General features: G+C 44.1%; 1 protein-coding gene across 5 annotated transcripts in view; it reads right to left on the minus strand.

The window, feature by feature from the left end:
- Positions 1-504: 504 nt before the first annotated feature.
- Positions 505-21,115, minus strand: part of KCNH5 (potassium voltage-gated channel subfamily H member 5) — a 259,762-nt gene continuing 239,151 nt past the window's right edge. For all 5 annotated transcript variants that reach the window (XM_072115836.1, XM_072115835.1, XM_072115834.1 and 2 more), the window contains one exon: positions 505-4,158. In XM_072115836.1, coding sequence (XP_071971937.1) covers positions 3,223-4,158 — 936 coding nt within the window. In that variant the 3' untranslated portion in view covers positions 505-3,222. The remainder of the gene's footprint in view (positions 4,159-21,115) is intronic.

Consider the following 21,115-nt stretch of genomic DNA (forward strand, 5'->3'; position numbering starts at 1 on the left):
AGTCTAATGTTTTGTTATATTTACTGTGTTCATTAAAAAATGGCTAGAGCAAACGTTGTAAATCCAGACCACCTTTCTTATAGAATACATTCATTGTTACCTGGAAGAATTAGATTTATCATATATTTCATTAAAATCAATTTTTTTTATATTACACTGGTATAAATGCAAGCCTAACCCCATCAGGTCTTCTTAATAAAACTCGGCTCACTGTGTATCTATATTCCTGGTGGTACATCTATAACGTGGAGGCTATTGCATACTATGACTATACTTGACTGACTTAGGCTATATTTACACTGCCGTTGCCCGCCCGTACCGTACCGTAGCGGGCAACGGCAGTGTACGGGGAGAGGAGGAGGAGATGAGCGCAGCTCACCCCTGCCCCTCTCCATAGGAAGTAATGGCACACGGCGCCATATTACGGGAAAAGATAGGACAGGTCCTATCTTTTTCCGGGTATGGAGCGGTACGGTGCCGCATGTGTGCTGCACCGTACCGCTCCCGTAGGGCGCCGTGCGCCCATTGACGTCTATGGAGGACGTATATCGGCCGTATATATGTCCTCCATACGTTAGTGTGAATGTAGCCTTATAGTGATTTCTATCTATTCAAAAATATATTCAACTAAACCTATCGGTCACCATAACATACTATATCAGTCTTGCCCGGCCTTGGTTACTTAGCCAGCCTCAGAACCAGACTGGCATTAGTATCGGTGAGAGGTATCAGTGCTATAGCCCTGAATTGTGAACTACAGTTTAATCAAGATTTGAGATCAGTTCAATAAATCACTGGCCGAACTACTGATGATTTGGAAGACAATATCTTATCTGTGCTTTCCAACAAAATAAAATAAAATCTGTAGTTGACATGTGAACATTTCCATCTAAAAGGGTTCTCTCTGTTTTTGATATCCTGAAATGGGAACGGAGCTGCAGTTACCTGTCCTGACCACTACACATAAAACAGAGCTGTGCTTCTGGCTTTATTCTCTGTGTAAGACCTGTTCCACACTTGCGAGTGTGATGCGATGCTGCCGGGATCGCACGACCCGAACGCTGCACACCGGGAGTGAACTCAGCATGTCAGTACACTCCGGGTGTGCAGCGTTTGGGCTGTGCGATCCCGGCAGCATGCGTTGCAAGTGTGATGCGAGTTCATCGCATCACACTCGCAAGTTTGGAACGGGCCTTAGTTTCAATGCAACAGTTGAGCCGTAGGGGTTTTGGGTGCTGATCCCCAGCTCATGGTGATAGGTCATCTCTATCAATAACATAGAAGACCCCTTATAGAACCTATAGAGTGCAGGAGAAGAGAACATGAAGTATCTGTATATACATGCCTACAAGAGGTAATGATTTTCAGTATCGTTCCTGTCTACAGTTACATCATAGCAGAATAAAACTCAAGGTTACAATCTGGATTTGGAGTGCTGACCACCAACATCATGGCTGAAGGGGGGGCACTTCTTTACATTACACTATGTAAAGGACATTCAGAGTAATTAATAATAATAATTATAAAACTTGGTTGTTCCCCAGGGTCAGAACAAGCAATAATTTTTATGACCAACCCAGGAAAGTTATCCAAGCTCTGCAAAACGTTCTCCATTTGAACACATCCCAAAATAACAGCTTTGAACACTAAGCAAGGTCTATTACAATATAAAATGTCTCTCAGTCTGTAGCATAAAAATAACAACCAAAACGTTTTTTACTATTCATCCCCTTAGCAAAAATGCATAGTTTTTAATTATTACTTTAATTGCGATAACATTCCTATTCTTTACTAAATGTAGAAATATAATTTCGTTATTGATGACTTCATGGACAGCAGTAATAGCCGTGTTATCTACATAATATATGAAGATAGCACTTAGGATGAGATATTTTTATGTATATGTATAGATATAAAGAATCATATGAAGACATATTTCAGAAGTAAAAAGATGGTTTGTATTATGATGTTATACCTCTTTTAGCCTGTTGGTGGTGAAGAGAGCATTGTTTGTTTATGCATAGTTTTATACAACAGCAATACCTTATATATGGAAATAAGTATCTTATTAATCACATGAATAGGAGTTATAAAAGGGTACCCAACTTCACTTTTATCCATTATCCTTTTATCCTGGTGCTCCAGTTATTCTGGTGAAACTGTGATGGAAGTTGAGGGGGGCACCATATAAATGACACAAAGAGGAGGGGGATTTAGAAGCTTGTATGGTTTTCTGGTGTACACACCATGAAATAGTTGCAATTCCTGGCCAGGAATTGTAACTATTGCCCGGCAGGGGCATAGGCTGGTACAGGGCATTCTAGCTATAGTTAGTGCCAGTTCCTGGCGTAGGTTAAAGGGCAATTCTATGCCAGACAGGGCTTGGCATAGAACTGTCTGCACGCCAGCCATCGGATATATATATCAGGAGGCTGGAGCCTCTAGATATATCCAGCAAAGCGGGAGGGGCGGAGATTACATCAAATACTGGCGCACTAAAAAGTTGTAGTTGGTAAAGGTGGTCAAAGGTCCTCTTTAATGTACCCTCAGGGGAAAGTGCTGATAAATGCATACAACACCTTATTACTTCTATTAAACCTGAATGAACCAATATATACCACCTGGGGTATACATGATAGCTGATACTACACTGTGGACTGTTTTACTTATCTTATTACTGGAAAGCTTTGAAGAAAGATGCCTTATATTACAAGCCTGAGGTCTACAGCTTCTAGCAATATTGGCAGGTTGGACCCTGATATTTCTATATATAGCATTGCCTTTATAATACAAATAATTTGTGTAATGAAGATTATAAATGACTGTAAAGAACGCATGCAGTCAACTGCATATTTTACAAGCAATATCTATATTAAGGATTGTTTCTTTGGCAGGCCAGAATCCAGCTGGACATGCAATATTTACACGTCAAAAATTTCATAAAATTATAGGATATTCAAGTTACACACTCGCAATGTCACCTCGAAGCTATACACTCTGGAAATGAAAGAGTTAAATCGGAGTCAAGTCGGATGCTTCACCTTGGGTAAACTGTTCGGTCTTAAAGGAACTCTGCCATTTCCAGATTGCTCTACTTAGAGGGAACACTGCATTGAAGACTTGAGATTATATCAGTATGACTGCATATATCCATATGTACTGCTACTTCATAGCTGCATATATGCACCCATACGCCCCATTCACACACATGTACAGCATATGTTATACATGAATTTCTTCCTTTTCTGAATCCGGGGTCACCGGCCTTGAAACACTAAAAATATCCTGACACGGTATTTGGAGGGGGCTGGAAGGGGTTTTTGGGGGTGTTGGGGGTGCTTTCTGCTCTGACAAAAGTTTTAGGATTTCCGCCACCTGCTGCTCGAGTGTGGTCATGCGACAACTTAGAGACTGAATGTCGTCCTTGAGCTCATGTTTAACCTCTTGCAGCGTGGTCTGTAAGGCCTGTTCAGGGATAGGGTAAAAAGGGTGCTTTGCATCCGCTTGGATTGGGCTATGTTCAAGTGGGCTACGAGTTTCTCCAGCTTTGTCTAATCGAAGGTCACTTTTTGTGATACCACTGTCACAAGAGTCGGTTTTTCTCAAAGGATTTTTAGACACCCCACTTTCTGGGTCTAGACACTTGGGGTCATCTGAAAGCAAACCCATGGACTCTGCTTTTGTGACATTGTTCCAATCCTCTTTCTTCTCCTCGTGAGCCTGCATGTTGTTCTTTAATCTCAGCCAACCCTTGGCATTAGCGTTCTTCATGGGTATGGGACTGGTCACTTTAAGACATTTTGGGTCGCTGTTGCCATTTGGCTTTAGTTCTATGACATCCCTGTTGTTCTGCTTCAAAGACTCGCTGGTTCTGACATAGGAAAGAGATGTCTGAATGGGTGTTATCTGGGACACTGTTACCACACTGGTGCCAGTAATAACAGCTCCATTGTGCACGGAACGATTCTCCACTTGGATTTGGTTCCTCTCCAGGTCACTGTGCGCTGAGCCTTGGTTTCGTAACTCTTTCTGCTGTTTGAATTTCTGAAAAAGCTTCCGTACCGGGTGGTCTACAGGGATGGTAAGGGTCACCTCATTCTTCTGCCGCTGTCGTTCTTCCTCTTCTTTCTTTACATCACTGATTTTGCGGAATACAATCTGATAGAATGAAAAGAAACAAAAGCATTAAAAATAAAGTTGGGTTTCACTGGGAGAAATAAGACATGCTTGGCCAGGAAACCTTATACACAGCAATTTCTTTTTTTATGTATAAATGCATTGCTCCGAGGCAGGAGACTGAAATGTTGTAATAAGTATTTGGAGGAAAATACAATCCTGTTTTATTATAGTTCTCTCCTTCTCCCTCCACGAGGCCTGAGAAGTATAACCTCTATCTCAAGATAAAACAAGGAAAAACATTTCTATGAACCTTAAAGAGCAAATAAATGAATTTCTTTGAATCCCCCACTATTGCTACAGTTCATGAAAGGTTATTCACTCCATCTCATTTGTATTGACTGTCTGTCCTTAGGGTAATATATCAATATGTAATGGATGGTTAAAGGGCCATGCTCTCTTTAAAGGGGTTTTGTAGACCCAGAAATGGCAAACTGCCCTTTTTTTTTTAAACAAAATAAAGGATTATTCACCTCTCCAGAACCCAGCAGTGAATTGTCCACATGATACTAGGGTCTCTACCGCTTCATTCCCCAGTGTCTTTATGTTAATACACGAAAAGCTGGGTTCAGATTAAGTTTTCTTTCATATGTTAGAAGGATAAATTGAGACGATTCGCGATGTGTCCTTATAACATATGGCACAGACGTATACCACTATATGGTATACAATGGGCTATGTCACACGGTGCCTCCTCCTGGCCTCTGAATGTCAGGGAGCAGTGAACATTGTCAGCAGCTAGTGATGTTTGGGGTCTTTTCCCAGTTATGTCATTGTTTTTTTATGGACAATGACATCACTGGGGTCCACCCTTCTGCTGAGAAATGTATGCGTTCAGTGGAGGGCGAGGTTGATGTTTTACTACTGCATCCTTCCTCTATAGACTTCACTGGCCTCTGCTGGGCATACATAAAGCTCAGCAGGAGGCAGCAGAATGGAAAGAGGCACCTTGCTATGTTTTTCCCTTATACATATATCGGAAGCTTTTCTGGTGTATACACTCGGTCTAAACCTAGCCCCACTATGTTGCTGTACCACTGTTTTCTCTATAGTCCCCCTATTAACTGTTAACAATTGGTCACCTGGTTATGAGTGTCCCAGAAGTGAACAGATGAATCCATCTGATAAATCCATTTGTGGGCCCTGCGCTTGGTGAGCCCACAGTTCTTGTATGAGTTTTGCAGAACCCTCAAAGCACCCTCACAGTATGTCATACAGATATTACTCACCATACAGAATTTAAACCACTCTATTTTATTTTTAGATATTGTATAAATATAATATATAGCCAACCAGTATCCTTCCTCCCTTGGCCTTTCAAATCATCTTTCTACTGCCTGCTACTTTATGGGCATGTATTATTGGCTCAAAAAGCAAAAAGAGCTTAAATTAAAGGCAAAGATAAGTCAACAGGTTACTGACAGGGCTCTTAGGTAAGTTGCAAGCAACCTGTACAGTGAGGGCCGGTTTAATATAGGTTGAAGCCTATGGGCACAAAATCTGGTGAGGGTCTCCACTGAATTTAGCCCAGACAGTGGTACACATTACTATTCTAAATTAATATTTATATTCTAAAAGTTTGTCTACCTACATGTTACTGGCCTAGCTGGCACAGTGGCAGTGTTAGTAGTACTGACTACTAGTCACCATGCCAGTCCCATACGCCGCTGCTTTCCTGAGTGTTCTCTTTCCTCCTATCATAGAGTGGGGTGAATGATCTGTGAGGAAGTAAACTTAACACTGCTGGCTGTCAACCAGTGTTAGGTACTAGGATGTCAGTCTGTATGTAAATCACGCTCCATGCAGAATAAGAGTGAGTATGGAAAGGCTGGGCAGGCACACTCTTACAGACCGAGCCAGTGAGACACTGTCACAGATTGGAGGAAGGCGCGGTGGCACCATTGCTGAGCATCACTCCTAGAGTGGTGAGTTGACTGTTGGACATTGCTGTCGGGGCCCACCTTATGAGTAAAGTGGTGGGGGCCCCAGGGCGCACACCCCTGAAGCCATCCCTATAATCCCGCCCTGTGTACAGTGGTGGCCCCCATGAAAAGATTTTAGTGGTGGATCATAGGCATTTTGGTCAGACACTGTAAGTCACTGATTTTAAATTAAAGTATATATTTAGAAGTTTGTTAGGTTGGATTGGAGACATTTCAACATATTGTACATATAAAAACAGAGCTTCCTTCTGTCCAGGTGATAGGACCCTAGTGTACATTATTTTATTGGGTCTATTATGCACCGATGGTGTCAGTTGAATGACAAATCCTGGACATGGTTTCTTAATTCCCCTAATACTGATACTTATTCTGATAATTCATAACTTGACAAAAGACATCATCAGGTTTTGTTCTCATTAATAATACCCCAAAGACTAGCGTTTAATTTAACAAGTGGCCAATATTCTACCCAAAATTGCAAAGCTGAAAACTTAGTAATGAAGATTGTGTAAAGGAAGGGTTACAGCTTCCAATATTATCTGCTCAATTACCAGAAGCACGGGCTATCATTACATTATTAAAGTTTTACTTTGCGCTTCATTATCTCCCTAATGAGCTCAACAAATGACACTGGGATTGTTTTAATATGTTAACCATTGGGGGAGAGCAGAATTTCTTTTTATCAATTAGGAAGAAGATATAAAGTTGTTTGGATAATTTTATATGGTGGTGAAGTACTTCAAGGAAATCTACTGTCTGGGAAATCTAATTCCCTATAAAACAGCATCACTGACAAAATGCACTTTGCCCCCAGATGCAGGACCGGACCTTGCGATAGTTTTTATGGTCCCCTTTTCCTTAAAAAGATATTTACAGAATGCTAATGAGCTGCAGGTGCTCCATGTTGGAGTGTTATTGGCCGTGCAGCAGGTGCCCGGAGGGTATCGGATGACAAAGCTCCGACCACTTGTGGCTCTTTTACATAGTTTGAAAACATATTTTTTAGGAAAAGGAGACCATAAAAAACTATTATAAGGTCATATCCGGCATCAGGGTGAAGAGTGGATTCAGTTAGTGACACTGCTTTATATGAATGTATGAATCAGACGGTAGATTTCCTTTAAAAAGATTTAAATCACTAGAAGTTTGTGGTCATAACTACCTAAAAATATAGAAAAGGCATAGCAGTGCATAGGGCAAGAGTTAGACTTTAGACTTTTTAGACTTTATACAACTTTTAATGTCTAAGGGCAAACTCTAAACTGTAGCCTCCCTTTCATCTTACAGCATCTATTCTTTACAAAGCCTTGCTAAATTCCCCAGAAGGTGTGAAGGAATTAATCTAGTCATCAGATATATGGTACATGCTTCTGCTTTCTTTTTAGAGCTGCGTACAGCCTGGCGGATAGTATGTACCACTTGAGCAGGTATCAGGGAAGATCGCTATTAGAGATGAGCGAACATGCTCGTCCGAGCTTGATGCTCGGTCGAGCATTAGGGTACTCGAAACTGCTCGTTACTCGGACGAATACTTCGCCCGCTCGAGAAAATGGCAGCTCCCGCCGTTTTGCTTTTTGGCGGCCAGAAACAGAGCCAATCACAAGCCAGGAGACTCTGCACTCCACCCAGCATGACGTGGTACCCTTACACGTCGATAGCAGTGGTTGGCTGGCCAGATCAGGTGACCCTGGGATAGACTAGCCGCTGGCCGCGCTGCTCGGATCATTCTGTCTCTGGATGCCGCTAGGGAGAGAGCTGCTGCTGGTCAGGGAAAGCGTTAGGGTGTTCTATTAGCTTACTGTTAGGCAGGAGTGATTCTCAAAGAACCCAACAGCCCTTCTTAGGGCTACAATAACGTTCTACTTTTTTTATTTTAATTTGCATCTATTACCATTTTGTGAGGAATTAGCAGGGGGACTTGCTACCGTTGTGTTTAGCTCTTAGTGGCACACATATCCATAGCAAAGACCGAAGTGGGAAAATTCAGTAGGGGTTGGATTTCTATTAGGCAATAACTCAGTGTCATCTCATCTGGCATAGTAGTGTGCTTCCTTTGATACTTGGCTAGAAAATAGCCATAGGAGAATACAAACAGCTTCTTGAAGCCTACAGTAGCGTTCTATATATTTGATTTCTGGTTGATCTGCTGGTGGCTGTAGTTTCTGCAGTGCATGTACTTGCCAATTCTGAGCAATTTGTAGTGAGACTTGCGACCGCTGTGTTCTGCGCTTAGTGGCGCACATATCCATAGCAAAGGCCGAAGTGGGAAAATTCAGTAGGGGTTGGATTTCTATTAGGCAATAACTCAGTGTCATCTCATCTGGCATAGTAGTGTGCTTCCTTTGATACTTGGCTAGAAAATAGCCATAGGAGAATACAAACAGCTTCTTGAAGCCTACAGTAGCGTTCTATATATTTGATTTCTGGTTGATCTGCTGGTGGCTGTAGTTTCTGCAGTGCATGTACTTGCCAATTCTGAGCAATTTGTAGTGAGACTTGCGACCGCTGTGTTCTGCGCTTAGTGGCGCACATATCCATAGCAAAGGCCGAAGTGGGAAAATTCAGTAGGGGTTGGATTTCTATTAGGCAATAACTCAGTGTCATCTCATCTGGCATAGTAGTGTGCTTCCTTTGATACTTGGCTAGAAAATAGCCATAGGAGAATACAAACAGCTTCTTGAAGCCTACAGTAGCGTTCTATATATTTGATTTCTGGTTGATCTGCTGGTGGCTGTAGTGTCTGCAGTGCATGTACTTGCCAATTCTGAGCAATTTGTAGTGAGACTTGCGACCGCTGTGTTCTGCGCTTAGTGGCGCACATATCCATAGCAAAGGCCGAAGTGGCAAAATTCAGTAGGGGTTGGATTTCTATTAGGCAATAACTCAGTGTCATCTCATCTGGCATAGTAGTGTGCTTCCTTTGATACTTGGCTAGAAAATAGCCATAGGAGAATACAAACAGCTTCTTGAAGCCTACAGTAGCGTTCTATATATTTGATTTCTGGTTGATCTGCTGGTGGCTGTAGTTTCTGCAGTGCATGTACTTGCCAATTCTGAGCAATTTGTAGTGAGACTTGCGACCGCTGTGTTCTGCGCTTAGTGGCGCACATATCCATAGCAAAGGCCGAAGTGGGAAAATTCAGTAGGGGTTGGATTTCTATTAGGCAATAACTCAGTGTCATCTCATCTGGCATAGTAGTGTGCTTCCTTTGATACTTGGCTAGAAAATAGCCATAGGAGAATACAAACAGCTTCTTGAAGCCTACAGTAGCGTTCTATATATTTGATTTCTGGTTGATCTGCTGGTGGCTGTAGTTTCTGCAGTGCATGTACTTGCCAATTCTGAGCAATTTGTAGTGAGACTTGCGACCGCTGTGTTCTGCGCTTAGTGGCGCACATATCCATAGCAAAGGCCGAAGTGGCAAAATTCAGTAGGGGTTGGATTTCTATTAGGCACTAACTCAGTGTCATCTCATCTGGCATAGTAGTGTGCTTCCTTTGATACTTGGCTAGAAAATAGCCATAGCAATAGGATAGGATTGTTTGGTTTTAAAAACTCAAAAAAAAACAAAAAACACAAAAAAAAAAAAAAAAAAAAAAACACAAAAAAACACAAAAAAAAACAAAAAGAAGTAAAAAAAAAAAAAAAGTTATAACTCTCATTTTAAAAATGTTTAACCCGAGGGCTAGGGGTAGAGGACGAGGGCGGGGACGTGGGCGTCCAACTACTGCAGGGGTCAGAGGCCGTGGTCCTGGGCGGGGTGAGACACCACCTGCTGATGAGGGAGCAGGGGAACGCCGCAGAGCTACACTCCCTAGGTTCATGTCTGAAGTTACTGGGACTCGTGGTAGAGCACTGTTGAGGCCAGAACAGTGCGAACAGGTGATGTCGTGGATTGCTGACAATGCTTCGAGCAATTTGTCCACCACCAGTCAGTCTTCCACGCAGTCCACCCATGTCACCGAAATCCCCACTCCTCCAGCTCCTGCACCTCAGCCTCCTCCCCCCCAGTCTGCCCCCTCCCAGGAAAATTTGCCATTTGAACCGGCATACTCTGAGGAACTGTTTTCTGGACCCTTCCCACAGTCACAAACCACTTGTCCGGTTGCTGCTGAGCAATTTTCCGATGCCCAGGTTTTCCACCAGTCACAGTCTGTGGGTGATGATGACCTTCTTGACGTAGTGGAAGTGTGTAAAGAGGTGTCCGACGATGAGGAGACACGGTTGTCAGACAGTGGGGAAGTTGTTGTCAGGGCAGGAAGTCCGAGGGGGGAGCAGACTGAGGGATCGGAGGATGATGAGGTGACAGACCCAAGCTGGGTTGAGAGGCCGGGTGAACACAGTGCTTCTGAGACGGAGGAGAGTCCTCGACCTGAACAGGTTGGAAGAGGCAGTGGTGGGGCCAGACGGAGAGGCAGGGCCAGAGCTGGTGCATCAGCGCCACTGTCAACTAGTGAAGCTCCCGTGGTGAGGGCTCTTGCGGCGAGGGCTAGATCTTCAGAAGTGTGGAGGTTCTTTAAGGAAACACCGGATGACCGACGGACTGTGGTGTGCAACATTTGCCAAACCAGGCTCAGCAGGGGTTCCACCACTACTAGCTTAACTACCACCAGTATGCGCAGGCATATGAATGCTAAGCACCCCACTCAGTGGCAACAAGCCCGTTCACCTCCGGCCGTGCACACCACTGCTCCTTCCCCTGTGTCAGCTGCTAGTCAGCCCCCTGCCCAGGACCCTGGCACAAAAACCCCATCGTCGCCTCCACGATCCTCCACAGCATCCACCAGCGTTCAGCTCTCCATACCCCAGACGCTGGAGCGGAAACGCAAATATAGTGCAACCCACCCGCACGCCCAAGCCCTTAATGTGCACATCTCCAGATTGCTTAGCCTGGAGATGCTGCCCTATAGGCTAGTAGAGACCGAGGCCTTTCGCAACCTCATGGCGGCGGCCGCCCCTCGGTATTCGGTCCCCAGCCGCCACTACTTTTCCCGATGTGCCGTCCCAGCCCTGCACCAGCACGTGTCAGACAACATCATCCGTGCCCTGACCAACGCCGTTTCTGACAAGGTCCACCTGACCACGGACACGTGGACGAGTGCTGCCGGGCAGGGCCACTATATATCGCTGACGGCACATTGGGTTAACTTGGTGGAGGCTGGGACCGAGTCTGACCCTGGGGCTGCTCATATACTGCCGACGCCGAGGATTGCGGGGCCTACCTCGGTCCAGGTGTTTCAGGCCTACTATGCCTCCTCCTCCTCCCACCCCTCCTCCACCTCCTCCTCCGAACTACCATCCGTGGGCACGGCGCCATCAGTCGGTAGCTCTAGGCACAGCAGCAGTGCCGTCGCTAAGCGACAGCAGGCGGTGCTCAAACTGCTGAGCCTAGGCGACAAAAGGCACACCGCCCAAGAGCTATTACAGGGCATCACGGCGCAGACTGATCTGTGGCTGGCACCGCTGAACCTCAAGCCGGGAATGGTTGTGTGTGACAACGGCCGTAACCTGGTGGCGGCTCTGCAACTCGGCAGACTGACACATGTGCCATGCCTGGCCCATGTGTTAAATCTGATAGTGCAGCGTTTCCTCAAGACATACCCCAATCTGTCTGATTTGCTCACGAAGGTGCGCCGCATCTGTGCGCATTTCAGGAAGTCCAGCCCAGATGCTGCCACTCTCAGGGCAGCGCAGCGCCGCCTCCAACTGCCCGCTCACCGACTGTTGTGCGACGTGCCCACGAGGTGGAATTCAACACTGACCATGTTATCCAGAGTTTACCAGCAGCGCAGAGCGATTGTAGACTGCCAGATGTCAACTTCCACCAGAACTGGTAGTCAGGTCAGTCAGCTTCCTCAAGTCTACAATGAGGAGTGGACGTGGATGTCTGATATCTGTCAGGTGCTGAGTAACTTTGAGGAGTCAACACAGATGGTCAGTGGCGATGCCGCCATCATCAGCCTCACCATCCCGCTGCTTGGCCTGTTGAAAAACTCTCTGGTCAGCATGAAGTCGGAAGCTTTGCGCTCGTCACAAGAGACGGGGGAAGAATATTCCCTTGTTGATAGCCAAAGCACCCTGAGGTCTGTTTCTCAGCGCATATCGGAGGAGGTGGAGGTGGAGGAGGATGAGGAGGAAGAGGAGGAGAATGTTGGCGAGACACAAGAGGGGACCATTGTTGAGTCCTTCACTGTTCAGCGTGTATGGGCAGAAGAAGAGGAGTTGGAGGAGTTGGAGGAGGAGGAAATGGACAGTCAGGCCAGTGAGGGGAGTGAATTCTTACGCGTTGGTACTCTGGCGCATATGGCAGATTTCATGCTAGGCTGCCTATCCCGTGACCCTCGCGTTCAAAGAATTTATTCCAGCACCGATTACTGGGTGTTCACTCTCCTGGACCCACGGTACAAGCAAAATCTTTCCACTCTCATCCCTGCAGAGGAAAGGAGTGTGAGAATGCATGAATACCAGCAGGCCCTGGTGCACAAGCTGAAACAGTATTTCCCTTCTGACAGCGCTAGCGGCAGAGTGCGTAGTTCTGCGGGACAAGTAGCGAGGGAGAGTAGGCGAGCAGGCAGCTTGTCCAGCACTGGCAAGGGTACGCTTTACAAGGCTTTTGCCAGCTTTATGTCACCCCAGCAAGACACTGTCACCTGTCCCCAGTCTCGGCAGAGTAGGGCTGATCTTTACAGAAAGATGGTGAGGGAGTACGTAGCTGACCATACCATCGTCCTAAATGATCACACAGCTCCCTACAACTACTGGGTTTCAAAGCTGGACATGTGGCACGAACTGGCGCTGTACGCCTTGGAGGTTCTTGCCTGCCCTGCCGCTAGCGTCTTGTCCGAGCGGGTTTTCAGTGCAGCTGGTGGCATCATCACCGATAAGCGTACACGCCTGTCGACTGACAGCGCTGACAGGCTGACGCTTATTAAAATGAATAAAGGCTGGATTTCTCAGAATTTCCAATCTCCACCAGGTGAAGGAAGCTCAACCTGAATAATTGATCCACTCCTCCTCCTCCTCCTCATTTTCCTCCTTCTCCTCCTCTTTGTACAGTAAAGCAGAGGAAAATGGCTATTTTTTGACAGGGCCCACTGGCTCTTGCTATAGTACTTCATGCATTTAATTTTTCTGGAGGGCCACCTACCCGGTCCTCTGTTTGAAACAATTTTTGTGAGTGCCACATACAGGCACTCAATCTATTCCATTTTTCTGGAGGGCCACCTACCCGGTCCTCTGTTTTAAAAAATTTTTGGGACTGCCACATACAGGCACTCAATCTATTCCATTTTACTGGAGGGCCACCTACCTGCTCCTCTGGTTTGAAACATTTTTGGGACTGCCACATACAGGCACTCAATCTATTCCATTTTACTGCAGGGCCACCTACCTGCTCCTCTGGTTTGAACAATTTTTGGGACTGCCACATACAGGCACTCAATCTATTCCATTTTACTGGAGGGCCACCTACCTGCTCCTCTGGTTTGAAACATTTTTGGGACTGCCACATACAGGCACTCAATCTATTCCATTTTACTGCAGGGCCACCTACCTGCTCCTCTGGTTTGAACAATTTTTGGGACTGCCACATACAGGCACTCAATCTATTCCATTTTACTGGAGGGCCACCTACCTGCTCCTCTGGTTTGAAACATTTTTGGGACTGCCACATACAGGCACTCAATCTATTCCATTTTACTGCAGGGCCACCTACCTGCTCCTCTGGTTTGAAGAATTTTTGGGACTGCCACATACAGGCACTCAATCTATTCCATTTTACTGGAGGGCCACCTACCTGCTCCTCTGGTTTGAAGAATTTTTGGGACTGCCACATACAGGCACTCAATCTATTCCATTTTACTGGAGGGCCACCTACCTGCTCCTCTGGTTTGAAACATTTTTGGGACTGCCACATACAGGCACTCATTCTATTCCATTTTACTGGAGGGCCACCTACCTGCTCCTCTGGTTTGAAAAATGTTTGGGACTGCCACATACAGGCACTATCCAAATTAAATTGTCTCCATAGCAGCCTCCACACGTTGTCTCCATTGCTACCTCCAAAAGTCGTCCATATAGCTGCCTCCATACATCGTCCCTTTATCAAACGAGGTGTGTCAGGCAGAAATTTGGGTTGTTTTCATGGATTCCACATCAAAGTTGTTAACTTTGTCGCCACCCTGCTGTGTTATCCACAAAATATACTGGCAAACTTTTACCATTTAGGGATATTATTTCAGCGCTTCTTGCGCATCTGTTTACATTCCCCTCACCCGGCATATCCTAAACTTATAAGAACGCTACTACACTTGATCTTATACAAAAGGTTCTTAGAAGTGCTGTTTGGGGAGTAGCCTAGAGACAGGGGCTTGGATTGGCGAAAGCTCGCCTGGCAGCGGAGCGCCAGCTCCATGCGCATCATGCGCTTCTTGCGCATCTGTTTACATTCCCCTCACCCGCCATATCCCAAACTTATAAGAACGCTACTACACTTAACTTGGTGCAGGCTGGGACCGAGTCTGACCCTGGGGCTGCTCATATACTGGCGACGCAGAGAATTGCGGGGCCTACCTCGGTCCAGGTCTCAAAGGCCTACTATACCTCCTCCCACCCCTCCTCCACCTCCTCCTCCTCCGAATTACCATCCGTGGGCATGGCGCCATCAGTCGGTAGCTCTAGGCACAGCAGCAGTGCCGTCGCTAAGCGACAGCAGGCGGTGCTGAAACTGCTGAGCCTAGGCGATAAAAGGCACACCGCCCAAGAGCTATTACAGGGCATTCCACATCAAAGTTGTTAACTTTGTCGCCACCCTGCTGTGTAATCCACAAAATATACTGGCAAACTTTTACCATTTAGGGATATTATTTCAGCGCTTCTTGCGCATCTGTTTACATTCCCCTCACCCGGCATATCCTAAACTTATAAGAACGCTACTACACTTGATCTTATACAAAAGGTTCTTAGAAGTGCTGTTTGGGGAGTAGCCTAGAAACAGGGGCTTGGATTGGCGAAAGCTCGCCTGGCTGCAGAGCGCCAGCTCCATCACAAGATCCAACTAACATAGTTGCAGCACCTTTAATCTACTACTAGTTCACTGCCTCCATAATAATAATAATCTTTATTTATATAGCGTCATCATATTCTGCAGCGCTTTACAAATCATAGGAAACAAATACAAATGTAATGTAACAGAGCACAACATTTGTATGGAACAACAGGAGTGAGGTCCCTGCTCGCCAGAGCTTACGGTTTATGAAGATGATGGGGTAACACGAGGTAAAAGAATATTTAATGGTCAAGCCATTCTTCTTAGGGAATAGAAAAAAATATAATAAATGGAATTGCTGTCGCTTGAAACACTCAGCCGTCATCTTATATACCAGGTCCAGGGTGAATGGGACTGCAGAGAAGTCTGGTGCCTGTTGGTTGCTGGATAACAGATGGGAGGACGACACAGGACGGGTTAGTAGAAGAGTTAAAACTTCATGCAGTTAATGAGTGTTATAGGCTTGCCTAAAGAAATGGGTTTTAAGAGCACGTTTGAAACTTTGGAGGTTAGGTATTAGTCTGATAGTCCGGGGCAGAGCATTCCATAGAATTGGTGCAGCTCTAGAGAAGTCTTGGAGACGCGAGTGGGAGGTCCGCACTAGGGTAGAGGTTAATCTAAGATCACTGGCGGATCTAAGAGCACGGGTTGGGCGATAGACTGAGATAAGAGAGGAGAGGTAGGGGGGTGCAGCATTATACAGAGCTTTATGGATGAGGGTTATTATTATTTTAAACTATTCGAAAGGAGACTGGCAGCAAGTGCAGCGACTGGCATGAACTGTAAGCATACATGGTCCCCTTATCAAACGAGCTGTGTCAGGCAGAATTTGGGGTTGTTTTCATGGCTTCCATGTTAACTTTGTCGCCACCCTGCTGTGTAATCCACAAAATATACTGGCAAACTTTTATCATGTAGCGATATTATTTGAGCGCTTCTTGCTCACCTCCTTTGGTTCCTCTCTGCCACCCATTGGTTTGAAGCCTGAGTCCATTTAGGGTATGTCGCCATGCCACTCTCTAGCCTGCCGCTGCTGCCGCTGCCTCTGCATGCCGTCCCCTATAGTGTCAGGGTCAATTATTGGATGTTTTAGATGCTATCTAGCTTCATTCTGTCACTCTGTCATGGCCATGCTGTTGCCCATAATTTTGGCATAATGGTGCGATTAGGCAGCCTCAGAGGCATCCATGCATGCTGCCCCTGCTGTTTCCTGTCCATTTCCGTGGTGTTTCCATCCTTTTCTGAGGTTCCCAGGTGTTTGGCCAAGCTTCCCTGTGCAGAGCCTTGGTCCCCTTGAAAAATGCTCGAGTCTCCCATTGACTTCAATGGGGTTCGTTATTCGAGACGAGCACTCGAGCATCGGGAAAAGTTCGTCTCGAATAACGAGTACCCGAGCATTTTAGTGTTCGCTCATCTCTAATCGCTATCTCTTTAATTAATGTCTCTTTCACCACAATGGCTCAATAAATATGGTGTAAAGGTACAATGAGGATCCCGAGCCATACAGGCCTTAGCATGAATGTTATGTAATTTACTGTCACAGAGATGTGTGCTGTAAGCTGCAGTCCCCTGACAATAAACCAATCTACTTTAATTGTACTGTATTGTGCTGAAGACAATGTGGCTTTTATGTTCACACAATTTGCTTCAGATTTCAACCGTGGGATGTTGACTCAGCACCATTATACTATACACATTCATTTTACAGTAACTATCTATCTATCTTTGATATATATCTACAAAATATATATTTATAGAATACTCTTCCTGACTATTAGTCTTGGCTTGATATGTCCCTAGCGGCAGAAGATGATTAGCTTTCTAAAATAATAAGATTTGATATTCTTCTTCTATATTCTATATGTTGCTTCATGTGACTATCCAGGTTTTGTGATGTGGCCTGTTGATGGTTTTATTATCATGAAACCAGGTTTAGGTGGCTATGCCTTTTGGATCGGTCTTTTACCTGCAGTTAATTAACCGGTTGTGATTGACAACTATTCACACTAGTCACCTGTTCCCGGTGTCTGCTGGATCTTTGAGTTCCGTTCCAATCACTACAGAAGCTCGGGTTCTGAGGTCTAAGAGCCCTGCCCACTCTCCTAGCTTGCTGACTATAGATTTCTTCTTAGTTAACTTCTTACTTTGTTTATTACTCTGTTTATTGCTTTCCTGATATTCTGATCTTTGGCTCTTTTTCAGACTACTCTATGGTTTTGTGATTTTGTACAACTGACTCTTTTCAATATTATTATTTGTTTGTACTATTCTGTCTTTGTCTCTGTGTTTCGTACTGCAGGAAGGATTGTCTTCTTATTGTCAACCCACTCCCTAGGGTGGGCAAGACAATAGGAAGGGGCAGCTGGGAAGGGGACTAGTCTCATGGTCCACTGTGGAAAAATAGTAAAAAACACACAGTCTGTTCACCGAATGTTACATGTGGATGTGTCCTCCGTGCTGAAGATCCGCTCCTGGACCGGAGAATCTTGCTGTACGCTACTTTGTGGACTTGGATCCAGCTACAGGAATTCAGACATCAATGCTTGAAAGTTGAAAACTCCATGTCTTTATTAACGGACCTTGGTCACAAATACAAAAAACTTTTCTTGGTGTAACAGTTTAAAATATATACATCAGCGACGCGTTTCAAACGCACTATGCATCCTTCCACATGGCTGTATAGTATACAAAAGACAAACTCACGAACTTAAAAAGGGGAAGTGGATTGCAATTGGATTATCATCACCTGTTGCATTGTTGCACCCTTTCCTCCCCGTGTGCTGTCAACATGCTTAAGATTAAAACACAAACAAATATAAATGTTTAAAAACAAGCATAGAAGCAAACTATATTATCTACTCGGTTACATTGCTAGAATTATAATATTCAAAAACTATATATACATGGGTTAATTACTCCACCAATGGAAAATACATTTGGTACTATATTTAAGTGTATAGAATAATAAACCACCTTCTATTTGTACAGCAAGTATGGTTATAATCCTAATAGATTTACATGGCATAATCGTATAGCAGACCGCTTGGCTTCATTCTTATGTGTGTACAGGGTTCTAACGAACTCAGCGTGTCTGTTCTGTGCGTCATAGGTATCTGACAATTTTCCTTTGCTGTCAGCTGGGAGTAAGACAGCGGCGCATGCGTGGTAATCCTTTTCCACGAGATCTAGCAATACATACGAACAAACGGACTGCACCCTGTTTGGAAACCAAAGATAAAAATCAAACAAAATCAGCTAGACATCGGCAGCCCCAATCATCATATATCCATTGGCAGGTACGGTATCCAAATAAGCACAGTAATGGTTATCCTAATACTAAAAATTACCACGCATGCGCCGCTGTCTTGCTCCCAGCTGACAGCAAAGGAAAATTGTCAGATACCTATGACGCACAGAACGGACACGCTGAGTTCGTTAGAACCCTGTACACACATAAGAATGATGCCATAAGTACAACAAGCGGTCTGCTATACGATTATGCCATGTAAATCTATTAGGATTATAACCATACTTGCTGTACAAATAGAAGGTGGTTTATTATTCTATACACTTAAATATAGTACCAAATGTATTTTCCATTGGTGGAGTAATTAACCCATGTATATATAGTTTTTGAATATTATAATTCTAGCAATGTAACCGAGTAGATAATATAGTTTGCTTCTATGCTTGTTCTTAAACATTTATATTTGTTTGTGTTTTAATCTTAAGCATGTTGACAGCACACGGGGAGGAAAGGGTGCAACAATGCAACAGGTGATGATAATCCAATTGCAATCCACTTCCCCTTTTTAAGTTCGTGAGTTTGTCTTTTGTATACTATACAGCCATGAGAAAGGACGCATAGTGCGTTTGAAACGCGTCGCTGATGTATATATTTTAAACTGTTACGCCAAGAAAAGTTTTTTGTATTTGTGACCAGGGTCCGTTAATAAAGACATGGAGTTTTCAACTTTCAAGCATTGATGTCTGAATTTCTGTAGCTGGATCCAAGTCCACAAAGTAGCGTCATGGTCCACTGTCTTTCTCTGTGTACAGAGTTTGTTTCTAGAACCTTCATTACACAGAGGCTCTGCTTTGACGTCACGTTGACAATGTGCCTCACGTACCATACGTATTAGGCTGTACAGGTGTGTGCTGTCGACGCCAGGGACAGAGACTGGTTCTGATGGGATACTCCACACTGGATGGGACAGAGGTCAATTTTAGTTCTTTATTAGTTTAACACCGCCTTGGGCAAATGGTATTAAAAAGAACTAAACTGCACAAAACCCTTCTAAGTTTATATCATAAGGGACTTTCTATCATATCCTTATAAAATGTACTAGCAATCAATTAAATTAAACAAAATGTGCAATCAACCTTTTGCTTTTTGCGGGACTATGGACACTTAGTCCCGCAAGTTAAAATTAAATATAAAAAAAACAAAACAAAAAAAACAAGAGCATTATTTGGTCGAGGAGCTCGCTGCTGACTAACAGGTTTTGGCTAATTAAGTAGAACACTAATGTCCCAGTTTATGAGCACTGCACATATAAATAATTGATAGGCTGATAAATAATGCAACGTAACTGTACCTTGCGACAGCACAATTAATATGACATCAACTTAACGCAAAAGTGCAGTTATGTACGTAATGATAAATTCATTGATTTTATTTAACTCAGTAAATTGCCTACATCTAATATTTATTACCAGAATCCAAAGAAATTCATAGTTATATGTATTTCTTCTGCATCTTGAATTTATATTTCATCGTTTTATGAAAGGCAATTGTATTTTATGACCTTGAAAAAAATTTGTGTGCAGAACGTATCATTACTAAAGTTTGTCTTTTTTTAAACAACTCCAATAATATTCCATTTCTTCTAGCGGCAGATACTGTGACAACAACAATATAATTTACTATTATGTAGCCACACTATTCTGCATGGTGTATATGTGCTATATGACTACTTATTTAAGCCACATAAATCTTTGGAAAGTCCATTATTTTCAGCATGTCACCCAAAAATATACTTATCATAATCTGGCATTGACTGACTTTCTGATGAGAACTCAGCAACATAGGGGAACATTTACCCATAACCCATGCAAATTTTTGGGATCCAGGAAATCAGGGTGGTCTCACACAGAGGTGCGATGCAGCATTTTCCCCGGACAGGTTGTCAAAACAAGCAGCAAATTGGAGGAACCAAAAGGAAGCCCATATACTACTGAAAAGCATAACTGCTACTCATCTGTGCCAAGAACCAGCCTGGTCCTTTCCTGATCCCACCCCTTCACCACACCAGATATATCCGGCGGCTCCTGTCTCCTGATATATTCAGGGGCAAGCTGCTGGACATTTGTATGCCAGGTCTTCATGGTAATGAATTCTGCTATAAGTTTCAAATGAAAGACACAGGTTTTAGCTAGTGTGCAGGTGCAGAGGTTTCCAGGCCACTCCACCGCCTGGCATGATCATCTTCAAGCCCCTCCACCCCAATTGGGTACAGTGTAAGGAGGAACATAATCGCAATTCCTTGTGATTCATAATGCTTTTGGATTTCATCAAGGCTTGTATGCTACAAAACTGGTACAGAAGCCTTCCCCCATTGATTTTAAAGGAAACCACCAGATATTACCCCATTAAACTACTAGCTCTAGTAGTATGAAATGCCCTTTCTAGGTAGGGGAGTCTGAAGTGACACTCCCCTTGCAGCCTCTAAACTTGACTTATGACTTTGAGGAGATTTTTTATGAGTAAATGGGTGAGATACTAAACAAAAGAGGGAATTTCGGAAAGGACAATTCATATTCTTATCTGGTAGTTTCATACAGTAAAATCTGGTGACCATGTCGCTTTAATAGATTGATTGGCCCATGAAACTATGGATTGCTTTTTTTTAGTCCTAACAGTACATGCACTATTTTCTATGTATCACA

Source organism: Engystomops pustulosus, chromosome 7 (assembly GCF_040894005.1).
Source record: "Engystomops pustulosus chromosome 7, aEngPut4.maternal, whole genome shotgun sequence".
Lineage (NCBI taxonomy): Eukaryota > Metazoa > Chordata > Amphibia > Anura > Leptodactylidae > Engystomops > Engystomops pustulosus.